Source organism: Cyprinus carpio, chromosome A8 (genome assembly GCF_018340385.1).
Source record: "Cyprinus carpio isolate SPL01 chromosome A8, ASM1834038v1, whole genome shotgun sequence".
NCBI lineage: Eukaryota > Metazoa > Chordata > Actinopteri > Cypriniformes > Cyprinidae > Cyprinus > Cyprinus carpio.
Genome location: NC_056579.1, coordinates 11,851,473 through 11,875,924, shown reverse-complemented (window position 1 = coordinate 11,875,924; position 24,452 = coordinate 11,851,473). Strand labels below are relative to the sequence as shown.

General features: G+C 36.9%; 4 protein-coding genes and 1 non-coding gene across 9 annotated transcripts; 2 read left to right on the top strand and 3 right to left on the bottom strand.

The window, feature by feature from the left end:
• Nucleotides 1–611: 611 nt before the first annotated feature.
• LOC122146034 lies at nt 612–987 on the bottom strand. Its single transcript, XR_006160726.1, has one exon.
• A 424-nt stretch (nt 988–1,411) lies between these two features.
• Nucleotides 1,412–4,272, top strand: LOC109067198 (protein FAM107B-like). 2 transcript variants are annotated; one of them, XM_042762226.1, is made up of 5 exons: nt 1,412–1,564; nt 3,124–3,151; nt 3,319–3,463; nt 3,672–3,816; nt 3,993–4,272. In XM_042762226.1, exons 1-5 carry the CDS (start codon nt 1,427–1,429, stop codon nt 4,089–4,091), a joined length of 555 nt encoding a protein of 184 aa, XP_042618160.1. In that variant the 5' UTR covers nt 1,412–1,426; the 3' UTR covers nt 4,092–4,272. The 2 variants fall into 2 exon arrangements, with proteins under 2 accessions (XP_042618160.1, XP_042618159.1); XM_042762225.1 differs by having other exon boundaries at nt 1,417–1,564; nt 3,106–3,151.
• Nucleotides 4,273–4,368: 96 nt separating this feature from the next.
• Nucleotides 4,369–15,947, top strand: LOC109067168 (innate immunity activator protein-like). 3 transcript variants are annotated; one of them, XM_042762221.1, is made up of 10 exons: nt 4,369–5,377; nt 9,811–9,924; nt 10,249–10,382; nt 11,548–11,670; nt 11,890–12,121; nt 12,242–12,295; nt 12,474–12,651; nt 13,471–13,629; nt 14,342–15,038; nt 15,146–15,947. In XM_042762221.1, exons 2-10 carry the CDS (start codon nt 9,870–9,872, stop codon nt 15,236–15,238), a joined length of 1,725 nt encoding a protein of 574 aa, XP_042618155.1. In that variant the 5' UTR covers nt 4,369–5,377; nt 9,811–9,869; the 3' UTR covers nt 15,239–15,947. The 3 variants fall into 3 exon arrangements, with proteins under 3 accessions (XP_042618155.1, XP_042618151.1, XP_042618152.1); XM_042762217.1 differs by having other exon boundaries at nt 12,426–12,651; nt 15,146–15,946; XM_042762218.1 differs by having other exon boundaries at nt 12,426–12,651; nt 13,474–13,629; nt 15,146–15,945.
• A 71-nt stretch (nt 15,948–16,018) lies between these two features.
• LOC109067167 (inositol 1,4,5-triphosphate receptor associated 2) lies at nt 16,019–20,211 on the bottom strand. Of its 2 annotated transcripts, XM_042762222.1 has the most exons (12): nt 19,364–20,211; nt 19,210–19,276; nt 19,043–19,070; nt 18,748–18,888; nt 18,528–18,659; nt 18,273–18,420; nt 18,139–18,182; nt 17,925–17,975; nt 17,725–17,843; nt 16,735–16,855; nt 16,415–16,543; nt 16,019–16,289 (listed from the first exon to the last, which is right to left on the bottom strand). In XM_042762222.1, exons 1-10 carry the CDS (start codon nt 19,440–19,442, stop codon nt 16,759–16,761), a joined length of 906 nt encoding a protein of 301 aa, XP_042618156.1. In that variant the 5' UTR covers nt 19,443–20,211; the 3' UTR covers nt 16,019–16,289; nt 16,415–16,543; nt 16,735–16,758. The 2 variants fall into 2 exon arrangements, with proteins under 2 accessions (XP_042618156.1, XP_042618157.1); XM_042762223.1 differs by lacking the exons at nt 16,019–16,289; nt 16,415–16,543 and having other exon boundaries at nt 16,750–16,871.
• A 147-nt stretch (nt 20,212–20,358) lies between these two features.
• Nucleotides 20,359–23,177, bottom strand: LOC109067206 (60S ribosomal protein L10a). The gene is made up of 6 exons (XM_042762224.1): nt 23,068–23,177; nt 22,563–22,635; nt 21,811–21,890; nt 21,249–21,397; nt 20,963–21,135; nt 20,359–20,573 (listed from the first exon to the last, which is right to left on the bottom strand). The coding sequence occupies exons 1-6, from the start codon at nt 23,070–23,072 to the stop codon at nt 20,403–20,405; spliced, it is 651 nt and encodes a 216-aa protein (XP_042618158.1). The 5' UTR covers nt 23,073–23,177; the 3' UTR covers nt 20,359–20,402.
• Between the last annotated feature and the right edge of the window lie 1,275 nt (nt 23,178–24,452).

Genomic DNA, 24,452 nt, shown 5'->3' with positions numbered 1-24,452 from the left:
CTTTGCATTTTAAGAAACTACTTTTATTGGTACTTAAATAAAATAAAGACACAAACAAACAAACATAAACCGAACAACATAGAGTGTTATTTAGTTTCAGTAAGGCTAAAACTTGCAGCCATTTTGATTTTTTTTTCCACACAGGACACTGAAAAACAAAGAATCATAAGAGTCAAAGAGTGAAACTGAAAACAAAGGAATGAGAGTGTGGGTCGACACCCAGAATACCTCTATATACAGTATTAAAGGGTCCATAGGTGAGATTTAATACTCAACCCATAAGAGAATCTTTTTTTTTCTTTTCTTTTAACTCACACAGTCTCGTCACACCGCGTCTACAAACCAAGGTTACTCTCGTAAGCACGATGGCTGCTTTACTCGACGTGTAACGCAATACAAACAGGATATACAAGTGAGGATGCGCACCCGTATTCCCCGTCGGTTGATAAACAATGGTTGTCCGCAATACCATGTACAAGGGCTTGAAAAAAAAGGAAAATAAAAGAAACGTAGATAAGCCGGTATGGCCTCTTCTTTAAATGAACACGTTTGTCGTACAGCTCCGTGATGCTCTCTGACTTCAAGGACTCGCTCACTGTTAGAAGTAATGGTGAGATCAGAATCGCCGTTATACTCAGTGAACAAACAGGGCATAACGGACCGAGATCCAGCACCCTGTCTGTTCTAGTATATCTGATTGATTCATCATTTCTTACCACAGTTTCAACTGTGGATGCCCCGAGTTTAGAAAAGCCTCACGGTCATCGCTACAGAAGCTCACGAGTCGGTTATTATCATCTCTGTATCCGAGCAGGGCAACAACTCGGACCAGATCAAATAAGATCACGGTGTAGATTTTTAAAATTATCCCATTCACTCACACAAACACAAACATTCACGCACACAAACAACCACTCTCACACTCACTCCACACACACGCGAAGACATTCACTCAATGACCTCACATCCTGGTTGACTTCAATAAGTAGCACTATGGAATCATGGGAAACGTTTAAACAACCCCAAAAATCACACTGCCCTCTTGTGGTTGGTTACAGTACGCGCAATTTTTATAGTCTCATTTTTAATTATAATTCTTATAAATTAATTATTAATTAATATTTGAATAAATCAATTACATTTTGTAACTTAAGAGTAAAACTACATAACTTGGGCGAGATTTCAAATTGATAGAACAATAACCTGTTGGTTAAAAAAAACACGTTTTAACAGGCATTTGCTTATTTATCTAGCAAAGAAGGATGTGCGTCGGTGTTTTCATTTGTCTTACTGAGGAAAAAAAAGAAAGAGATCAAGACTTAATATTTCCAAGGAAGGAAGACAGTTAAAATCTACACTGATGTCTACGGTAATTAGTTAATCTGGCATCCTACGTGCCTCGTTCAGGTTGATCTGGAATGGCGTAATGAGTTTGAACGTAATGTCTGCAACAAGCATCACTGAACATAAAGAGCAAGCGCTGACCGAAGGCCACGGTCTCGACAATAGTCGCACAATGCTGGACCTGAACACAACAAACAAGCAATCAACTGTATGCGTGGAGGTGAGTGTTCTTAAAAATGTGGTCAAGAGTTTATTTAATGAATCCTAAGTGAATGATTGTCGGTGTTTGATAAAGTCACTCTCTTACAAAGATAGTAACTGAGTTTAGTGCTTTTATTTATTTATTTATTTTTTATTTTTTTGATGTATGCTGCAGGTATGGGAAGGTTCTTGTTATCCAGTTATTTTTCCATAGTTCATTTTATGAGGAACAACACTTAAAGGTGTTTGTTACTGTGTGTGTGTGTATATATATATAATATATATATATATATATATATATATATATAATATATAATTATAAATAACTAGACTATGTATATGTTCAGGTAAATGTCCCATGAAGCAGTGGGAACGCTAGAAAAGCTGTTATCCACTGCATTTTATGAAGCCTATTTACCTTGAACACCACATGAAATAGTTGTTTGTCTTTCAAATTTAAAATCTATTTCATGAACTAAAATGTTTCTGGAGTTATTTGTTGAATTAACAATGCACTTAGTCTTTACACTAAAACAAAAATTTGCTCCCATTTAATGGCGTCAGTCCCAGTAGGTCCTTTATATATAAACCCTATACAATATGGTGAGTCATGTATTTCAGTCGGTAGTCTGCTGTCATGTTGCTTCAAGAGTGTGGAGATGGGACAGGGGTGTGTTTGGTGTGTCTGACACATAAATGGTCTCTGAACGTAGCACTGTACCAGAGTAAGCTGGTTCGTCCTGGTCTTGGTTATAAACGCTATGCTGTGGGCAGGACCTCTAGAAGATTAATGTCTCATTAAGATGTGGACTCTTCTAGGTTCCTTAAATGTTCCTGTAGATCAAACCGTAGAGTATGGCGGTAACAATGGCAAATTCATAGGTTCACACGGAATGCACAGAGCTGTAATGTGTCACTTCAGTACAATGCAAATTGATTTGGATAAAAGCATTCAGCACAAAAAAAAAAGAAACTTTGATTTAAACATGGCCAGGACAAGGATACACGTTTCATATGTGAGTAGTATGTATCCCTTTTTTTTTTTTTTTTTTTTTTTCTTTTTTTTTTTTTTTTGTGTGTGTCTGACTTCTGAAAAAATTAATTCAATAGTGATCTAATGGTTTATTTAATAAAAATAATAATACTAATAACTTTGCAAGTCTGTATTTCAAGTTTGTATATAATATTTAATGCTTACTAAGAAAATCCAATTTAGAATATCTTTCCTTTGTCTTATTGGCTGTAGTCGTAAGATTTCAGAGCCTGTGTTTCAGAGGTCATGAAGTCAAAACTAACTTAAGAACGCCTCAGTGTTGAGCTATAAATGGCCCTCTTTGCTTAATTCTTCTGTGTTAGTAAATCAATCCAACACGCATTAGGAGGCAGAGCATGTCATCTCAGTCCACTGAGCTGGTTTGATTCTGTGCTTTCATCAGCAGGTGGACATGCTGGCACTGTTACTCCATTTTAAGTTGCATGCTAAATGTATTAAGTAACCCATTCATTTGGCTGAATTTATTTACTTTTTATTAATCTGGATTAATATTTTATAATTTGTAGTTTAACATTTCTCTCCAGCGCCCAGGATTCAGACATCACAGAAAAGGTATAGGCACTGACTGTGCCCTGAGTTTTATTTACATTGCATCATATAAACATGTAGACAATTTTATATATTACAATTTGCTTCGCAAATAAACAAATGTAAAATCATACCTGAATGTTTCTGTTGGCGTTCAAATAAGTCTAAATGTTTCCCCTCTTTGTCTTCAGAGAATTATGCGTGTCATCCTCCTGAGTCCCAGCAAAGCACAGACAGTGGAGATGAGTTCATTCAGCTCAGGAAACTGAATGGCTCACCCAGTGAGTGTCCCAGTCACCAGAATCTCCATAAGGAGCTTCTGCTCGGCCACAAGAGGTGAAGAGTGACGGCTAAAAGATGTTTACTTTGCAAATGGATTATGCCAACATAACCCAATACTTAAAAAAAAAAAAAAAAAAAAAAAAAAAAAAAAAAAAAGCAAAGTAAACAAAGTTGAGTTTTAAATGACATCAAACCTACACTTACCTGCATTCATCCATACAAACTTTTTTTTTTTTTTTTTTTTTTTTTTTTTTTTTTTCAGAGGCCTGTTGTTGGAGGAGAAACCAGAATTGCAGCGTGTGTTACAGCAAAGGAGGCTTGACCTACACCGAGAGCAGGAACTTGCCCTCCGACCTCCTTCTGACCTGGAACAAGAGCTCCGTAAGAGACAGCAGAAACTGCAGGAGGTACTGACCATTCTGTCCACTTAATGTTCCTCATTACTGAAATGGAAGTCAAAAGAGTTTTGCCAGATGTAAGGCAGTACATTTTGATTGTGCGTCGTAGTCTATGCATTTTGTTGACTGGACTTTCATATTTGAGTGTTTTTGTAAAGTTCACGGTTTTGAATATTTCTCCACAGTATGAGATGGAGGAACAGAGCCGTATAGAGGATGAGAAAAACGTTCCAGAATTTGTACGAGTGAAAGAGAATCTGCGTTGCATACAGTTAACAGAATAAAATAACTGAAGGGTCTATGCATAAGAAATGTGCCTTGAAATTTTTACTGTTTTCATATAATAAAAGAGGATGTTGAAATTAAGTGTCATACAGCTGAAATCAATGTACTTTAGTAACAAAGCACTGCATTTAAATGTACTGTAAATTTGAGTAAAATTAAAGCTATTTATGTCTTGTATAACACTACAATTTTTTTTTTGTTTGTTTTTGTATTTTTTTTTTTCTTCTGGGCACTTTCATACTGAAAAGCAACCAAATGACAATCTCCAGTCAAAATGCATGGGTTTTTTTTTTTTTTTTTTTTTGTTTGATTGTTCGTTATTTCATAGGAAAAACAACTTTTGTAGTTTACTCACTATTCACAAACCCCCCTTTGTTTTGTTTTTTCTTTACACTAGAATTCCCAAATCGATTCGGTGTCTCGTTGCCTTTGCATTTACAGGCTTTTCTGCACATCGCCGGTGCGGAGAGAAATCTCCACGGCCTCTTCCTTTCACATGGAAATGCCCGTTTAATTAGCTGATCTTTAAATTCGGGGAGAGGCACGAGGAAAGAAAGCCTGACCATCTGCCGTAGTCCGCCTTTATCAGGAGAGCAACAACAGGAGGCAAATAAGACGCAAATCGACAAAGAAACGTGTGCAGGAAGAAACTCGAGCCATGTTGTGGTCTCAATGTATATATCTTTACATGCTGATGACAGTTACGTCAAAAACACTTTAAGCAAATTACTTTGAACAGAACTTGTCGCCACGCAGGAAAACAATCAATTTGTGGCAGCGCGCCATTTCTGACACTATTCATACAGTCCAAAGCACTATTCGCCAGCTGTCCTCTTATTTAACTCGTATTGTATCGGTTTTCTCCCGCTGGCTCTGTTAGACACGCCTATCCCAAAAGAAGCGTGCGCTGCCTTCAAAAGATCACGCACGCTTACGAAGCATCTAGACAAACATTCGCGATAGGGGATGGTTGCAGTGGTATCGTCCTGTTTTGTATCTTTAAACTGGTTTACAAGCGCAATAAAAAAACAATTCCTATTTAGAATTTGAAGTGGCCGTCTATTAATTTTAATACTTAAGTTACATTATAAATACGAGGTGGAGAATATTTCAACTATATGACACACTCCCACTGCGCTAATACGGTTGGTACAGTCCAGTGGCTTTTGGCTGGCTTGAGCAAAGACTCCACATCCAGCCGCACTGTGGAGTCCGCAGGCACACGCGCATCTGTGGGTATGGAGTGAACGGAGGGCGTGTATTGGGTTGGATACTGCAAAGAAAGGTATGGTAAAGATGATAAATATTTGTATTAATATTACATTTATGCATTGTCCTTTTGTGGCACATGTATTTCATTTGTGGAAATTATATTTTATGTTAAAGCTTTGCACAATAGCTCCATGAAATCGTTAATTTAAAGGCATGCGCTAATTCTTTGATAAGCTCTGTGCTTATGTTCTTAAATATTTTTTTGAGTGCATTTGTTTTTGAGATCCAAACCTGCATTTACAACAGACATAAAGGCTGATCATTTCATTACATGTACTGCTTAGTAAGGCAGCCAACCCTTTCATAGCATGCAAATTGTTGAAAAGACTATCACTTCTAAAATCAAATCTGAATTGCATGATATTTTTATGGGCCCCGAGTTGTTTTTGATGTTGATGGCATGATTGCATTATGATTGATTAGATGGAACACTTACTTCAATAGAAACAAGTGATTCATTATAATTTGTCCTCTCAAACTTCATGCAATCAAAAGACATGTTTTTTAGTGCTTAGGAGTGTTGTTATAGATCCAGATCAACTGATATTGGTACAGCCATTCTAAATATTAGGTTTGTTAATTAAAAGGAACGTTTTGCTTACAGTTACGACCATTGCAAGGCTTACAGGGTTGATCTTTTTTTCCAGAGATCCATAGTATATCTTAATTGACTTTTTACTGGAATACAGATTGAAGTGCATATCCATTCATAAGGGAGAATGAGTCTGTGTTTCAATGGCAGAGAAACTTTCTTTAGCTAAAGGTGTTTTTGTCTTTGAGAGGATTTTTTTGTCATGCATTTTGATTAATTGTTTCATCTTCACTGAGTGGCATAATGTAAGGAGAGTAGTGGAATCACAAAGACTGCCTTTCAAGTCTCTTCACTCTCTCTATCACTCTCCGCCATGTTTTGCATGGCTTCATTAAAATTTGACTGGTTTTTGGCTTTGCGCCAGCTGTGGAAATAAGTCACACACTAAATTCTGTCACTCCCATATCATTTGCGTCTACACGATTCAGCATCTCTATAATAACAGGCTTTGCATACATTCTGGGTCGCGTTCAAGTCTCCCGTCAGACTTTCCAAGCTCTGGCCCTCTCTGGGAATTCCAGACCTGGCCGCAGTGGTAATGAAATTGGCCGAGCAGGCATTCCAATAGATCATAGGCTCATGGGAAAGGGTGTTGGGGAATCTGGCGGAGATGACATGAGAATTGCAGACTACTGAAAATGGTCTTATTCGCTGATGTCTCATCTTTACGCTTGACTGCGTGAGAGGATGGGTGGATCTGTTGTTATTCTGCTGCTGCTGAGATCGCTGTCGAGAAGACTACGTCCTGTCTGCTCTTCTAAGCTTAATGTGCTTTGTCATCAAGACAGGCCTAATGTGCTTTCAGGGTGGAGATCTTTGCAAGTGAAGTTTGTGGGTTTGAAGGAATAGGTCATCCAAAAACTTAAATCTGTCATCATTTACTCATCCCTTTATGATTTCCTTTCTTCTGTGGAACACAAAAGGAGAAGTTCTGAAGATTGTGCTGATTGATCTTTTTCACATTTACATCTCCTATCTACTTGAATGGGGAAATACTTAAATCTCAAAAACTGCTTGCCAAACTCACATTTAAAATAACATTTTAAATCAGGAATAAAATCAAATATGAACTGTCCAACAAATGATGGGCAAATTTCTTTTATTAAATTTGCTAAAGAATGTTTTCATGAATAAATCATGATTCACCAATCACGTATGTACTAAAATTTATTCTGAAATTTCTGAAAAACTGTAGAAACAACTGGAAACTTGTCATTTGGCTCTTTTATTTAGAAGGCAGGACTTGTATCAGCTTTATTGCGCATTGCAGTTTCTCCTATTCACAGTAAAATGAGTTGACGGTTTTCGACTACAATGAATGGGGACTGAAGCTTTAAAAAAATTATGCAAAAGTACAATTTTCCCTGGGCGCCGCAGCATAAATGGCTGCCCACTGCTCCGGGTGTGTGTTCACAGTGTGTGTGTGTTCACTTTGGATGGGTTAAATGCAGAGCACGAATTCTGAGTATGGGTCACCATACTTGGCTGTATGTCATGTCACTTTCACTTTTTTTTTTCACTTTCATAAATCTATCATAAACTTCTACCCATGTGCTATATTTTCATGGCATGATTGCATTATAATCTGATACAACACTTACTAGAGTGGAAATACAATTGTTTCTTTGTGGGAGGGAAAAAAATACTGAAATGTAATTGCATGGAAAGTGCAGCCAGCACAGTTTTTAATAATTCTTTGTGTTGCATGGCAGAAAGTCATAAAAGTTTTTGATGGTAGAATATTGGGAGTTGATTTTTGTTTAATAAAGCACAGTTTGTCACAGTGACCTAATTCCTGCTGCAGTTTCATCAGCCTTTCTTTTGCCCTCTCTTACCGACTAAGTCTTGTTGTATCAGCAGATACTATCCTCTCAGCAAACTGGCCGCCCGGTGTCTTGTTGACACAGAGCTTTGCTTGTACTCTTTCAGTCGTTGGAGTGTCTGATAAAGCAGGCTGGTTTCTATTGTGCTGAGCTGCATCCATCCACATGAGTTACAGAACTGAATGAGGATGGAGCTTTTACAAGCTCCACAATCACATCCTGTTAAATGTTCTTCCTCAGAACTCAGGAAGAGGGATGATAAGGATCCACACTGACTCATTAGCAGAGATGTTGTCCCTAGTGATGTGGGTGGGCAACCAGATTCCCCCCCAAAATAGCATTTATATAAATACAGTGTCTGTCCTAGATTTTTGCGTGCATGACACCAGAGCTCATTAGATATAACAAGGAGCCATGGGCCCTATTTATAAAACACACATACGATGGGATTTGATCCTAAATTCCATGGATTTCATCCGATATGTCAAATATACATTAAATAGCTATAATATACATTATAATATAACATTCTAACTGCTTCGTGATAATAATGTCACTTATATTAATTCATTATGTTATTAAGGGGGGAAGAACGAAATATATATATATATATATATATATATATATATATATAATATAAAAAAGAGGGATACATTTAGGAAAAATGTTCGTTCTTTTAGAGATCATTCATAGGAAGATTTTGAAAATTGTTGTACGTTCACATTTAGGATCTTTATAAATGAGGCCTAGGTCTGATAATGGTTGATATAATGTGCCTTTTCTTTCTCGGGAAATGAAAGTAACCTCAAAAAAAACAAAAAAAAATGCTGTGTTGCAGATAATGCAATAAATTGAGCTAATATTTTCCTGAAATCTTGTTACTGGATATTAAAGGATCCTTTGCAATCCTCCTGAATCTTAAAAAGATGAAAATCTGGGTATAATTTTCTCATATTGTTCCAAACTTGAGGCCACTTTCTTCTGTTGAACACAAAAGTTTGAAAAATTTCTTAGTATTATTTGTTTTCCATATACTGAAAGTCAGTACAGTTCAATGTTGTTTTGAACCCCATTGCCTTTCACTGTATGGATAAAAAAAAAGTCCATACAGGAAAAAGTTTGGAAGTAAATGAAAATTCTGCCATGATTTATTCACTCTCATTTTTTGGGTAAACTTCCCCTTTAAACATCTCAATTAAATTAGACACAAGTTTCCTGTGTGATTGATTCCTTTTTACATTTGTAAGAGGATCAGATGTGCCATTCAAACTCTGCCCAGTGCATTAACATGTTCCTTTACAATAACAGACTTTATGTAAATTTCAAAGCAGTATCTCCTCATCTTACTTTCTCAATACTGAGGCCTGCGAAATCTGAGACGTCACAGTTCTAGAGCCCTAAATGTTATTCCTAACAAACTCTTAGAAAAACTCTGCCTGTAAGTTTTCTTCATGGTAATAAGAGAAGCCCTGACATGGTTATCTAAGTTATTAACATCTCCTGCCTGCGGCTGAATCAGCATGGACACATTGTTCCACTTCAAAGCTGCGGTGAGTGGGCACTGAAAGAAAGAGAGGGAGTCTCGGAGAGAACAGGTGCAGTCTTTGGGAGGGGGAGAGTCCCTTCTGCCATCTGTTGAATTCTAGTTTTCCCCCAAACACACTTCATCACAATTCACACACGCCTGCTTGGTCATAGTGATCTAGGTTGCTATGGTGCTATATTGGAGGGCGTGCGGCTATTGTGTTTTGAGACATTCAAACATGTGGGGGGTGGGGGGTGCGTGTGTGTGCAGACTGAAATAGGGTTGGATGAGGCAAAAGACCAGTTGCTTTGTCAGATGTGGAGGAGACGCTGAGGTGCCTGTGAAGGGTTCTCCTCTGGAGGTTCGGTTTTACATAATCGCACAGCCACAAGCCACTATTTGGAAAGCAAATTTACTTAGTGGTTGTTGGACTGGAGAGCATTAGTAAATGGAGAGCGCTTGAAATCAAACAACGGATATCAGTCTTTTCTCTTCCCCATCAACAGGTCACATCTGCAGACTGAACTCGGATATTGTTGAAAACTGCAGAATAACTAAAATAAACATGGATTGTAAGGAGGAGATCAGTGACTCTGATAGCGGGGTCATTTTGAACTCTGGTGAGTGCTTTTATTTTGTTTTATTTATGTTAATGATAAACAAATAATATTAAGAAGAGAGCAGAAGTGCTGTAGTCCCCCCCCACCCCCCCCCCAAAAAAAATCACATTTCTATTAGTATATTGTTTAATAAACATTAGTTTCCCAGCTTTATTTTATTTAATTTCATTTTTTATTACATTTTTTTTTATGTTAATAATATAAAGAACTACTCAACTCTCATTGTAGTGCTACAGTTCAGTGTGTCAGGGCAGGCCAACTGCTAGCATATAAGTGTGCTATAAGTGTGTGCTGTTGTGTAATGAAACCTGTTGTGTTATCCAGGCCCAGACAGTCCCACATCTCCAGTAAAGGATCTGAGCACTCACACACGTGCCATGAGGCTGAAGCAGCAGGCCCTTGAGGACAGACTAGAGCTTTGTGTCCTGGAGCTAAAGAAACTCTGCATTAGAGAGGCTGTGAGTGACACAAAATGAGCCATCAGTACTGCCATCTATGCTAAATTCATTACATTATTTATATATATATATATATATATATATATATATATATATAATATATATATATATATGTGTATGTGTATCTGTGTGTGTGTGTGTGTGTGTGTATATATATATATATATATATACATATATATAATACACTAAAATAATTTCTTGGGTCAGAAAAGTTAATGTAATGAATTTAGCATAGATGGCAATAAAACCCCCTGTTTTTTATTTGTAAAGACAAAATTAATCAGGGTCTGCCAACACTTCGGGACTATAAAATAATTTCTTGGGTCAGAAAAGTTTAACCTTAACCTTATAAACTAATGAAGCATAATGACTTTTGATCAGGCTAAACAATTACACTACCATTTAAAAGCTTGGGTTTAGTAAGAAGATTCTCTTTGTTTGATCAAATATACAGTAAAACAGTAATATTGTGAAATATTGTTGCAATTTAAAATAACAGCTTTCTATTTTGATATATTTTAAAATGTTGCGCTGAATTTTCAGCAGCCATTACTACAGTCTTCAGTGTTACATGATCCTTCAAAAATCATTCTAATATGTTAATTTGCTGATCAAGAAACATTTGTTTAAAAAAAAACAGCATTTATTTGAAATAGAAATTATCTGTTAAATGACAAATGTCTTTTCTGTCACTTGAATTAATCCTTGCTGAATAAAAGTATTAATTTCTTTAAAACAAATTTAGTTTGTGTTACATGCAGATTTAATGAAGCATAAATCACTTTGCACACATAATGTGTCATAGTTTTAATAGGAACGTTTCAGTAGGAAAGTAAGCTGGCCCATAAGCGTAAATCAGATTGCTCTGATTAAGCTGGCTTTTTCTTCTTCTGAATACAGCCCTTCAATAGAGGCACTAAAGCCAATGGCCAAGAAACAGATGCTTCTTTGCAAGTTAGCCCACATGTCTGTCATTCACTATTGGCCAAGCAGAGAGAAGATTTAAGGGCCTAATCATTACACCATAGAAACCCCTTTGTGGACACTTCAACAATATAAAGACGAGCATCTGCGATTTTGTAGTTTTGTATTGACTAACACACATAAAGTTTGTATTCTTTGGCATTGTTTTTCTTTAAGTTTAAAATGCTCTTTGTTTTGACAGGAGCTGACTGGAAAGCTGCCCTCCGATTACCCTCTCCTGCCTGACGAGAAGCCTCCGCAGGTCCGCCGACGCATCGGAGCTGCTTTCAAACTGGATGAGGGTTTTATTTCACAAGATGGCGAGGTATAGGCCACAGTTTATACAGGAAGATTATTTTAATAGCTTTAATACAACTGACTGTTATTTGAGCCTACCTGGCTAGTTTTAAATGTTATTCGTGGCGATATTATTATACGTTCCACATACATGGAAAAATATATTTTTTTTGAGGTGCGTTTAATCCATATTTCAGCATTTTCAGTTTGTAATCATGCGGTTATCCCCTAAAATGTTTTTCTCCAGGATTCTGAGCTGCACGCGATCGAGGCTGATCTCGCTCTGCAGCGGCAGATTTATGAGGCAGTCAGAAAGCTCTCCCTCGAGGAGCACATCAGCAAACCGGTGAGGAAAAGCCGACTGCAGCAGTGTAAACGTGAAGAGAAGAAGCTGAAAGAACTGCAGGATGCGATACTGAAACACCGAATCAACCACGGCTGTGTCTCTCCACAGACCTGCTATTCTTCCAGGCAGAGAGGTCGGCCACTTGATTCCCATATAATCTAAATTTTATGCATTACAAAATTGATAAACTGTATTATTAAAATGATTTGTTGTGAATGAACAAAAAACAATTGTATTTTTTTGTCCATTCCAGATCTTTGTATGTCTGATGACAGCTCGCTGTCAGATGCTGTTGCCTTGGATGATGGTAAGTGAACGACTCTTTATTTTCATGTTAAAATAAACTTGAACAAACGTGTGCAGCCCACTGTATGTGAAACTATAATCTCTAGACTCTAAGAGTTTGCTAATGTCAAAAACTGGTCTTTTATATACAGACTCAGACTCTGCTCCCTTTTCTCCGGCCGTTCTGGGGTCTTCCACAGACAGCGGTTTCCAGTGTCTGACTCTCTTGCCCAATAACGGCCCAAAGCAATCGAGCTCCAGTTCCAGTCTGGACTATGATGCCTCTCCAATCCAGAACTCTCCATGGAAGGAATCCAGCTTGGACCAGCCATACCAGAAACAAAAACCTTCTCACTCTGCCTGCAGCAGCCGCTCAAGGTATTCTGATGATTGATGTTTAATTGCAATACAAGCAAAACTTTACTCTGTGTTGTAAGATCTGTTTTAAATGTCCTTGACCAATAATTTGTTATATTACATATACCTTACTGTTCAAAACTTTGGGGTTGGTAAGATTTTTTAAGAATGTTTTTGAAAGAAGTGTTTTGTGCTCATCAAGGCTGTGTTTATTTAGCTTACAGTAAAAACAGTAATATTGTGAAATATCATTACAATTTAAAAGATCTGTTTTCTATTTTAATATTTTAAAATGAAATTTAGTCTCGTAATGGTAAAGCTGAATTTTCAGAAGCCATTACTCCAGTCTTCAGTGATCCATCATAAATCACACCAGTATGCTGATTTGGTACAGAAACATTATTATCAATATTCAAAACAGTTGTGCCACTTAGTATTTTTCAAGATTATTTGATGAATAGAGAGGGGAAAAAAACACAACATTTATTTGAAATAGAAATATTTTGTAACATTTTAAATATTTTTATATTTACTGACACTTTTGATCAAATTAATGCATCCTTGCAGAATAAAAATATATATTTTTTTTTTACAAATTGTACTGACCAAAACTTTTTAACGGTAGTGTAATAGGTCATAGGTGTGTGTTTTGGCAGATATCTTGTACACAACCATTACTGAACAGATCAGGTTTGATTCTTCTATTTAAAGAACTTTGTCACACTAATGATCCAATTAGCTGGTTTGAGGTTCGACACTTTAGAACAAAGCACTGTAAGACTATTTTAGATACATTTATGAGTTGATAATCTTAATGATGATATCTTGTCTTTGTGTCAGCAGCAGTCCAACAAGCTCACCAACAGACACAAGAATGGCAGAACTTCCTCCAGCACCCCAGTTTGTGTTTAAGAGTCTGCCAGTGCGAAACAATCAGCCAAACAGCGCCCCCTCCACCCCAGAGATGCCACTGCGCCGACAGTTCTCACAGTCCTTCAGGTAATTACCATATTGACCCGAATATAAGACAATGTTTTTTGCTTGGGAATACATCTGAAAAAACGCGGTCGTCTTATATTCAGGGTCTATACTTTGACATGTCAGTAATATTGTAAAGATCGTGAGTGATAACAAAAGAAAAAGAAAAGCTTACAGCTGCAGCACTTCATGTGTCAAACATCCTCAGGATTGTCTGAAGACACAATAAGATTTTCATCAAATTTTAATTTTTTTTCGTAGGCTACTATGAGATTGATAATTCAGATAATTGGAAAAACGGAGGTCGTCTTATAATCAGGGTCAAATAATTTAAGAAAAAAAAAAATTTTCTAAGTAAAACACAAGATTTGGTTTTTAAAAAGGCTTTTTCCAAAAGGTACATCTGGAAAAACGGAGGTCGTCTTATAATCAGGGTCGTCTTATATTATTATATATTATATTATATATAGGCAGCATTTGTCCTTCAGGATTGTCTGAACACTGTTCATCAAATACATGTTTCATAATAATAATAATGCCTTCTAAAAAAAAATAAAATAAAATAACACAAAATATATAACAAAAAAAAAAACACACAAAAAAAAAATAATTAAAAAAATTAATTGCATTTAACTATTTTTAATTGAACTATTTTAATTACATTTGTGTTTCTATTCTGTCTGCCACCTTGGCAGCAAATTTCTAACCTTACTTATCATCTTTTCTCAAATAGGCTTCCCAGGAGCAAACCAGAATTGACCAAGGCCAGCTCAGACCTGGGACGGGGCCGGACCAAGTTACCGCGTCGACGAGTGACCGATTTTGCACTGGCCTACTCAGTTCAGCGTTTATATCAATGCAGCTCTGAAGACAGCAGCTCCGAGCTTTCCATTTCTTCATATAGCAGTTCCTCCAGCCGAGAGACGACCAACGAGGCACCCAAACCCTGCCCGCCTCCATACGGCTACCACCGCACCGCTCCAAATAAAGGACTGGGCCAGCTCAACACCCACAGTACACTCAAAAACAACAACAACAACCCCCCTCACCTCGTGCCCAGACCCAATGAAGTGAAGATTAGCAATGGGACACCACTTCAGGTGAACATAGGGAGGCTGCAACTCGGACCGAATTCACAATCTGATCCTGTACATACTAATAAACCCCAACAAGTTCAGGTTACTTCACCCAAACGAATGCTCAAGCCTCCCCCACCGTACACAAAGGTGGTCCGCACGATGTCGTTAAGAGAGTATCCCAACCATCCCAGCCGTGTGCTTCCTCGAGAAGTGATATCCGGGGAGCTTAAAATCTGGCACCAGAAAAACAATATAGCCATATCCAAACCTTGCTCACTTGAAAGGCAAGGATCGATTAGAATCAAGTGCCCAGAGCCGCCACCCTATCACCATATTCCCTCTCATAAACAGGTAAAGATCTGGACAATATGTGCATTTATCATTTCTAATTTCATAAAATGAGTGCCATAAATTGAATCTGTTCTTGGTAAATGATAAACATACTTGTTTTTATCCAGGTTTCTCAGAAAGTGATTCTGCAAAGGGCTTCCGATGGAACACCGCTGCAGTGGTACGAAGAGGAAGACTCCGAGATTGTGAGTCAGGTGTAACCAGGTAGAAGAAACCTAGAGGAAATTAAACCGAGAATTAGTGAACTCTAATTGTACACCATCTTTATTTTTATTTATTGAGCCAATGGACTCACTGATGTAGTCTGATGATGTTAATTCTCACCAAGACTTTTTGACCAAGTTGGAGCTGAGCCAGTGAAGTATATGCCTCAATTCCATATATGCCTACATTTGTGATTACATTTAAAGTCTAAGACTTCCTTGTAAAGGCATCATGCCAGATATTTATGATGAATGTATAATATAATAGTGATTTTATTGCTGTCAGGAGAGTGTGGCCCACCTTTTGCATATGAACGCCCACAAGGAAATGACATCATTTCGTATATATTTGTGTCTGGTACACGATTCTTCATAATTAAAGTATTATATAATGTCTTAGTTTCCCCATGATTTAATTTAATTTAACACATTATGAATTAATATATTATTTTTTCTATCTTATTTTTTATTTGTGAATTAATATGGCCCCTTTCCTAACATTTTTTTTTTAATTAGTGAAATGTTTCAAGAAGTGTTGCTCTGCTACTGTAATATGCATTGTAAGAATAATCCATCTGTGATTTTTAATACCAAATGCAGATGGTTTACTTCCTGTTTGTACACTAATTATGAAATATATTTTGTATTATTTATAATACACTTTAATAAACAATATCACAGATCCTCAATAATATGTTGTGTGCATTTTTGTCACATTTCAAAATATTTCACATTGACATTGTAGAAAACGGATATGGAGCATACACTGACATGAGTGCTAGTGCATGAATTTTATTCTGAGATAATTTCAAACTATACATGCAATAGCTTCCCATAAAACAAAGTTAAAACGTCTTGCAAATGGTAACTAAAAGCTATCAACAGTGCTTTTAACATATTCTATAATTATAATTTTTACATCCATAAGATGGGTGTTTGCAGCAACCATACTAATATGGCTAATATAATGATGGAGCAAAGAACAGTGAGGTAAATGGCAAGAATTATCCAGCGGCAATGATACATCCCCTGCATAAGAGGGCGCCGTCTGCAGATGGAGTCACAAACAATACAAATGATCAGTTAGCACCGAGAAATGAATGGATTAATAATTGAATAAATACAAGAGTAACTGAAAAAGCAGCATGCAAATGAATATCACTTGTAACTCACAAGCTACTGACACATGTATTACAGTCTCGGAGGTAGCTCTCAGATCTCTTGAGCCAGGCATGACTGTGCTCCAGTGATGCCTTCCTCCTCAGCCTTTGATGAGGTAACACTGGCAGTGAACTTGTGTTTCTGTTATTTTAATCATGATGAAACGGTTAATACACCACTCTTTGACTGTAACAGACTTAATATTAGCACTAAATGCATGTGGTTTGTTTATGTCAGTAATGTTACATTAAAGGTTCATTTATTCATGAGATTTCTTCTCCAGGACTGTCAAAAAAAAAAAGTTTAAGATGCCCATGTTTACGGTGACCTACTTTTTTACAAAGGTGGGGTCCAGCTCAAGCCTCAGAGTCTGTTTGGGATGAATTTGGGAGGATCTTCTCAGTAGCATCCACCGTGACAGTTTGTGAGGGACTGTCATCTTGAGGTTCTTGCCTATGGAAATGTGAGACTTTGGATGTGGTTATTAATCACACTCATACTGTAGTATTTCAGCATAAAACATCATTCACAACCTATTTCATTTCCAAAATGTTATGTATTCCCAAGTAAAACAGGATATGAAACAGGACTTAATTTTTATCCTTTAGAAATCTGTATAAAGTCAGTCAACAGGTTAAAATTTGATTTCATGTTAACAATTGTGCACAATAAGCTCAAACCAACAAAAGTTTATGATTCTTACACATTCTGTTCATCATTATAATGTTTACAAATGAACACAACTTTCATTTATTTTGATGTAAATAAAAAAGGCAGAAGTAAAAATCTAAATGCAGACTATAAATGAACTACACCACGATCGCATGACAACTCTTTCAGTCTGTTTACTCTGAAAATTTGAGTTAGAATAGTTTGCAAGAGTGCGATTATAAACACAATGAGGCTGTGAAAGTGGACTAGTTATTAGATGAGTTAACCAGTGCGATGTGATGCCATTTAACAACTTCTGCAGTCCCATTTAACCACTTGTTAGCACCTGCCTTTTTCAAGACAAGTAAAAGCTTTAAAAAGAAAAAAACATCTTTAATCTTTCAATTTTTTTGTATTTTAGGTCATAGAATACATAAAAATATCTTGAACTTGTGTTAACCACAGACATTATTTTAAGCTTTTAACCAAAACCCAGTGAAACAAGGGCAATGACCTCAGGACGATAGAACTGGAAGTGCTAAAATGCTAACTTGTTTCTGGGTTTTGGCCTACAAAAATACATCATCCCTCCAGCTGTCTATACAGAAGAAAAGACATGTCACAATTTCTGTTACATTGCAACTATAAATATACAAATGTATCCAAATTACCCTCTATTCATTTGGCAGTCATCTGTGTGGTCAGGTTTCTTTGTGGTTGATTTGATCTCTTCACTAATCTCACTGGTCACTGAAGATAATATAGCTTCTGACTCCTTCACTTTTTGCCTTCAAATAAAAGAGAAAAGAAAATTACAAGTGCTCTTAAATTAAATTTAGACTAGAATGGATGAGACTCATTGTGCACTGACCTGGATTTGCTTTGCAATGATGTTTGTACTGATTCTACGCCGTAACTGTGGCTGAGAGTGAGACAAAAGAAAGAGATTATTATTAGATGATACTCTAAACAAATCATATAATTCACATCTGAACAATAAACCATTTATATATCTACTTCAATCAAGAAAACAAACAATAAAATCATTTTTCAGGATGAAAGCCAAACAAGTATGCCGTCAATACCTTCTGTAGGTCTTTTTCCAGCTTTTCAATAGCCTCAGTTTCCTCTGCAGTGACACAGATACATTTTTTTCCAAAATGCTAGTGGACGCATCATAACTTTAACATTGTGAAGGAACTGAATGGGTGTTTCCTACCCCTCTGCTCACAGACGTGCCGCTCTCTGCTGCTTTTCTCCATCTGTTTCTTCATCTCCTCCAATTCAATGCTGTTCCTCACATGATGGCCCTTCAGGTTCTCCACATGAGCCACCATGAGTTCCACTGCACGGCTCACTTTAGCCTCCTACTCACAGAAACAGAATGGGATTTAACATATTAAAATATTTATTGAACCACCAGTCTAAAGGGATCTATTGTACTACCAGAGTAAAATCTAGTATCGATCGATACCTGATGCACAGCCCCAAGAACCTCTGCTGTCTTGGAGATTCGTCCGATGGTGCCCCCGATAATGTTAAGAGACAACTCAAGATGCTGGAGAAGCCCGGCACGTTTGATATCTAAACACATTCCCTTGAGTGTCTAGTGATACAAATACAATCCTAGAATTGGCATAGGCTAAATCCAAAAAAGCAATGATTAATATATTCTCAGAATATAGTAGTCATACTTCAAGCACTTCCATGCCTCTTTCCACTTCCAGTTTGAGGTTGTCCTCAGCATTGTCCCGAGCGTGTTCCTCCATCTCCAGCCTCTGACACAGCGTGTACTGGTCACAGCGAAAGGCCAGAGACAGCTGAGAGAAAGCAGCCTGTGTAGGGGATTGTAAAGTAATGAAAAGCTAAATTAAATATTAATAATTATTAAAAAAAATTAACTCTTCAAAACCACCAATTCATGTTGATGGTACAAATGTCCATTTATGTATCCTATGTATGTATGTATCTAAATCAAACAAGACCAACCTCCAGTTCCTCCTCTGTCATATCAACACTATGATAGAGTGAAATAACAGACATTATTGGAATTTATGTCCACAAATCAGAAATAAAATATTTGAATAACCAAAATAAATGGCTGATGAAACTTTATAACTAAAAAGCTAGCTTTTGTTTATGTCTGAGTAAATCACCTGTTAGGACCCAGCCTCACCATAACAGACGACTCTTCTAAAGCCATTTGGTCCTCATGTCTAGACCCTTCAGAAGACAAAAAGTCACTTAAACTTTAATATACCATATATAGCAGGAAAGTATGGTAAGTAAATTGTTTTGTTGAGGCATTACCCTCCTCAGAGTCATTCTCACTGGTCTCTGTCTGCTTGTTGGTCAGGACTTGCTTTTCTTCACAGGCCTGACCAGACATCTTATTTAACAAAATATATCGTTATATATACTATAGTACATAATGTTATAAAAATATAGTAATGACTGGATTAGAGTTTAAGAAAATGTTGAAAAGTTTTCAAAACATTTAGTTCATTTTTACATTAATTCCAAGTCGCAAAATAAAGAAGAGTCCAAAAAAAAAAAATAGATCCAGACTATAGTAGCTTAACAGATGTGTATGCTTATTTCTCCAGCAACATTAAGTAAAACATTGGTTTTAAACATTACAAACAAGTTTTCTACAGAAGTTATTAATTCTGCCTACATATTCTTGCCTATGAACAAAAGCCATCTACTTACACTTAAATGCAATCCAACCTCAATAATCACCCATCTCACATGCAGATTTACTGCTACTGCTCAAGGTAACGTGAACAAAGTGTAGAAAATAGAGACAAAAGCTTGCTTACCATGACGTTTGCTGTGATTTCTTGCTCTCCACCTCTCCTTACTCCTAACAGACACTACTTAATCTCATTAAGAGATAGTCAAGGAAACTGGCAGACTAATGACGCTGTTTGAGAGAAGTCATGGCTGCCACAGACACTACTATGACAAAACCAGAACTGAGCGAAAATTAAAGCTACAAAACGGCAAAATATGGTGTGCATGCTACAATACCCCATGAGGGTGAGCCATCTTGCAAAAGGTGCCTTTAATATTTTAGCCAATTTAATATAAAATTCTTAATTTATGCATGTGAAGCAGTTTTACATCAAGCTTTTTCCAAGAGCTACATGGCACTACAGCCTCCTCAGTCTATAAATATTCTAAAAACCTTTGAGACAATTCTAATTAATTTGTGCAACTTTCACAATAATACTGATCAAATGAACACGTAGAAAGAGCACTCATTTGAAAGGACATTAGGAAAGACACAACAACAGACAAGATTTGGATCAACTCATTTATTGTAGAAAACTGAGGAACAGAGTCTCTAATAGAGGCGCTGTGGCTTTCCCATGGTGCTCTTGATGTAGAGCGCTCTGACATTCTGCCAGTTCTTCTTCAGCAGAGACACCAGGAAGTTCACAGCCAGGTGGATGTTGTAGACCAGCTCTTCCTCAGTCATCCTGACATGACCAACGCCCACAGCCAGACACAGAACCTGAACGTGACAGAAGACCATTATCAACTTCAAGTAATACAAATTCAGGAGTTCTTAAAATGAAGTCTCTCAATCAGCATGTACAACATATCGTGATTAAAATTAGAAATATACACTTCAGGAAATATGGGGTCTGTATGAATTTTTTAAAATGTGTTTGAAACAAGTCTCATGCTCAACAAGGCTCCATTTACTTGAACAAAAATACAGTAAAAACTGTAACATTGGGATAATCTATTAAAAGGTACATGTGACGTCACGGACACTACGTCCATGTTTTTATACAGTATGGCAAACAGTCACATTTTTTCAGAATTTTTCTCTATTGTCACTTTATCAATTCAAGGTTTCCATTGATGAGCAAAATCAATCTCTTTAATAAAACATACCTTCTTCATCTGGAATTTGATGGTGGATTTCACTTCATCCACCTTGGTGGCCAGGTTCTCGTTGTGGGTGAGCAGAGAGGGGAACTTTCCAGCCTTGTTGAGGCCAGGTCCCAAGATACGAGGAATCTGCTTGATCAGAGACTCAGAAGCCAGGAAAGCATCGTACTTCTTTGCTAAAAAGAGAACCAACAAGATGCATTAATATGTAGGTTCAATCCAGAACACAGACTATAGCACTGAACACATGCATGTCTTATCGCTAATGTTCTCTTGAAAGGAAACTCACCCAGCTTCTTGACCAGTTTCTTGTTCTTGTTGAGCTTTTTAAGAGCCTCGATGTCCATGTGTGGAAGCTCAGCGGCCTTGGCTTCATCACAATGCTGCTGGTCACCAAGGATGCACACGGAGAACTTGGGACGTGGGGTGGTCTTCAGCCTGCGAGGTGCAATGGAAAAGACTTACTGACAAACAAGAAGGATATAAGACCCCTTTTGACCAATGTGAGGCAGAACAGAAGACTCTTACCCATACCACCTCAGCTGTAATCAGGTGTTGATAGCACAGGCATTTAACAAAATGGTCGGCTTAGGTATGACGGCATGAACGCCGTCACCTATAGCCTCCCCTCATGTTTTAAGACCCAGGGTAGGGGTCCGCCTGCTTAACCAACCCAGAGAATGGATGGTTCAGACAGACTACCCGAGGCTGTTCTCTACTGCCTGCCTTTAACCTCCCCATTCATAAAATTTAATTGAGTAATTAATTCATGTCAAGATATCCAGACATTTATTCAGGCAGAGCAAAGGGCAGGCAGACAGAAGGCTGGGTGATACAGTAAATTTCCGAACCTGACAGTGCCTGAGAAACGCTTGTCCTTCTGGGGATCGTAGTTCTTCAAGCTGATCTGCAGTTCCACAGTCTCAAGAAATTAAATATAAAAGCCACTATAAATATTGTGTATGCAAGTAACCGCTACATAATGAGGATAAACACTTGGGGCTGTTAACTAATATACAGCTGACATTTAAGCATAAGTTACATTTTAATGGCAAGCAGTTAAACATTTATTAATTGAACTAATAGGTGTTTAACTACTATCAAGTAACGCAGTAACAAGTTTGTGTTGACCAGAAATGAATTTTCAATAGTACTAGTGACTACTAATCACTACTCCATAACTACTGGTCAGAGAGACAGAGACAGAGACAGAGAGAGAGAGAGAGAGAGAGAGAGAGAGAGAGAGAGATCACTATTAACTACTCAGAGACTACTACATACTTCGTTACTTGTAACGTCACCAAGCGCTACAAGTATGTGTTCAAGCTTCACTAGTATGTATTTATTAGACAGTAGTTCAGTTTAGTATGAGATATCAGTATCAATCTCTACACAATGGTACTAAATAATAATAATAATAATAAAAATAAATAATACACATGCATGTATACACATATAAAATAGCTGTCCATAATTTAAATAACTGCTAGCAAAAAATAAAATAAAAACCTATAGTACTATAAATAACAAAATTGGATACTATAAACTTATAAAGGTTTGTGTGGCCTTATGCTGTCAGCTAATGAAGAACACCGGAATCTTACTTTCTCTTCTTAAGACGGGCACCAGCCTGGACCTCCCGAACAGCCTCGTACAACGTGTCTCTTGAGACCTTGCTGTTTAAAAAACAAATAAGTAACAATGATTACTTGCAGGACTAGTTTGTTTTGAGTGCATATATATCGCGATGACTACGTAAGACTGACCGATGAACAAACCATTAACGTGCCTCCAAACTCCGTTTATCAAACATCAATATATCGATATTACTTAGGTTAGATATGAATAATAACAGTTAGAAGAATAATAATTTCTGATTAAGTTAAGTAATCGTCGGATTAAACCGGATTGCATTCCAGATAACGCGCTTTGCTGCGCGGTACATTAGCTCTGAAGAGCTGCTCGAGCTCAAGGAAAACACATCTGTGTCTCTGACTGACACTGCTTGGTGATATATTTGCTTCTATAGCTTTTAAACGATAAAAAAAAAAAAAAAAGTTTAGAGGATTTAATACATCATATATTATATATGAACATTTCTCACGTGCCTCATTTTGCCGAGACGCCTCTCCTTTCACACGGAGCTCGAAAAAGGAAGTATGAAGGGAAGTTGCACCGAATATATGCGCCGAGTGTGAAAAACGGACTTCCGGAGCCGCCATGATTGTTGTGGCCACAGAACAGTAACCAGAACAGAAATTTACATTCCACAAACTATTGTTTTTAATGTGTCAAAAAATTAAAATAAACAAATGTGTGTGCCATGCATAAATACATTACATTTTATATATATATATGTGTGTGTGTGTGTGTGTGTGTGTGTGTGTGTGTGTGTGTGTATATATGTATGTACCCCCATACACACTACAGTTTAAAAGTCTGAGGTTGGTTCAATTCTTGTTTTTATAATAAGTCACTTATGCTCACCAAAGCTGCATTTATTTGATCATAAATATAGTAAACAAAATAGTATTTTGAAATATTTTTATAAATATTTTTCTGCAGCCATTACTCGAGTGTTTAGTGTCACATCACCCTTCAGAAATCATTCTAACATGCTGATTTGCAGCTCAAGAAACATTTTTATTATTATCAATAATGCAAATTGTTGTGTTGCTTAATATTGTTGTGGAACATATGATTTACATTTTATCAAGATTTTTTGATTAATAGAAAGTTCAAGTATTTATCACTGCCACTTTTGTTTATTTTAATAGTACTTGCTGAATAAAAATCATTTAAGTTCTTAAAAAATTTTTTTGAACCAGTAGTATATATCGATTAAAATAATTTTAAAATCGTATCCTGTGCCAATTATGAATGTACTGTACTAACTTTAGGCAGCAGAAGGTGTGTGATCAGATCACATGCAGTGATGTGACTGAGGTCTGGCCACGGTTCTAACAGGCAGCTACAGAACTGAGATAAACTCTGTTCAGATGCTTCTGACAAACACACCTGTGATCAGATACAACAAATCCATAGTGATGGAAACATTTCTGGATAACAAATCTAAAAAGCAGTTCATTTTCAAGTAAAACCACAAACCTCACTGGGGTCACATTCACAAAATACTTTCAGAGCAGACACAGAGCTCTCATCCCACTGGGAAGGAAAAAATAAATGTTAAAAAACGTATACTAAAAAAAGATAGAAGCAATTAAATTTGCATACTAAAACAAAATTTCTGTATCTAGTAATTCTTTGATCACTGGAACAGCAGCCTAAAAAGGGAATGTTAAAATGTCAAAAAAAATAATAATTCTGGCACAAGAACATGAATCAATCATTTATTTATCCTTAAGAACTGCTATCCTTAAGAACAATCCTGGAGACTCCTGCAGGTTTGGAGCGGAATTACAATAGAGAAGCCCTCTGGCGACATTCTGAACCAGTTTTGCCATAGTGTTGTCTAAATTTAAAATGGAATTAT

Excerpts from the sequence above, each read along its gene's own strand:
- LOC109067198 (XM_042762225.1), top strand. The coding sequence starts at position 1,427 with ATGAGTTTGAACGTAATGTCTGCAACAAGCATCACTGAACATAAAGAG. Across the intron at positions 1,565-3,105 it reads AATCAACTGTATGCGTGGAG|TTTAACATTTCTCTCCAGCG; the intron begins GTGAGTGTTCTT and ends TATAATTTGTAG. Across the intron at positions 3,152-3,318 it reads ATTCAGACATCACAGAAAAG|AGAATTATGCGTGTCATCCT; the intron begins GTATAGGCACTG and ends CTTTGTCTTCAG.
- LOC109067168 (XM_042762217.1), top strand. The coding sequence starts at position 9,870 with ATGGATTGTAAGGAGGAGATCAGTGACTCTGATAGCGGGGTCATTTTG. Across the intron at positions 10,383-11,547 it reads AACTCTGCATTAGAGAGGCT|GAGCTGACTGGAAAGCTGCC; the intron begins GTGAGTGACACA and ends TTGTTTTGACAG. Across the intron at positions 12,652-13,470 it reads GCCTGCAGCAGCCGCTCAAG|CAGCAGTCCAACAAGCTCAC; the intron begins GTATTCTGATGA and ends TCTTTGTGTCAG.
- LOC109067167 (XM_042762222.1), bottom strand. The coding sequence starts at position 19,442 with ATGTCTGGTCAGGCCTGTGAAGAAAAGCAAGTCCTGACCAACAAGCAG. Across the intron at positions 19,277-19,363 it reads TGAGAATGACTCTGAGGAGG|GGTCTAGACATGAGGACCAA; the intron begins GTAATGCCTCAA and ends TGTCTTCTGAAG. Across the intron at positions 16,856-17,724 it reads GACTGCCAAATGAATAGAGG|GCAAGAACCTCAAGATGACA; the intron begins GTAATTTGGATA and ends ACATTTCCATAG.
- LOC109067206 (XM_042762224.1), bottom strand. Across the intron at positions 21,891-22,562 it reads CCCGTCTTAAGAAGAGAAAG|TTTCTTGAGACTGTGGAACT; the intron begins TAAGATTCCGGT and ends TTTTATATTTAA. Across the intron at positions 20,574-20,962 it reads TCAAATTCCAGATGAAGAAG|GTTCTGTGTCTGGCTGTGGG; the intron begins GTATGTTTTATT and ends TGTCACGTTCAG.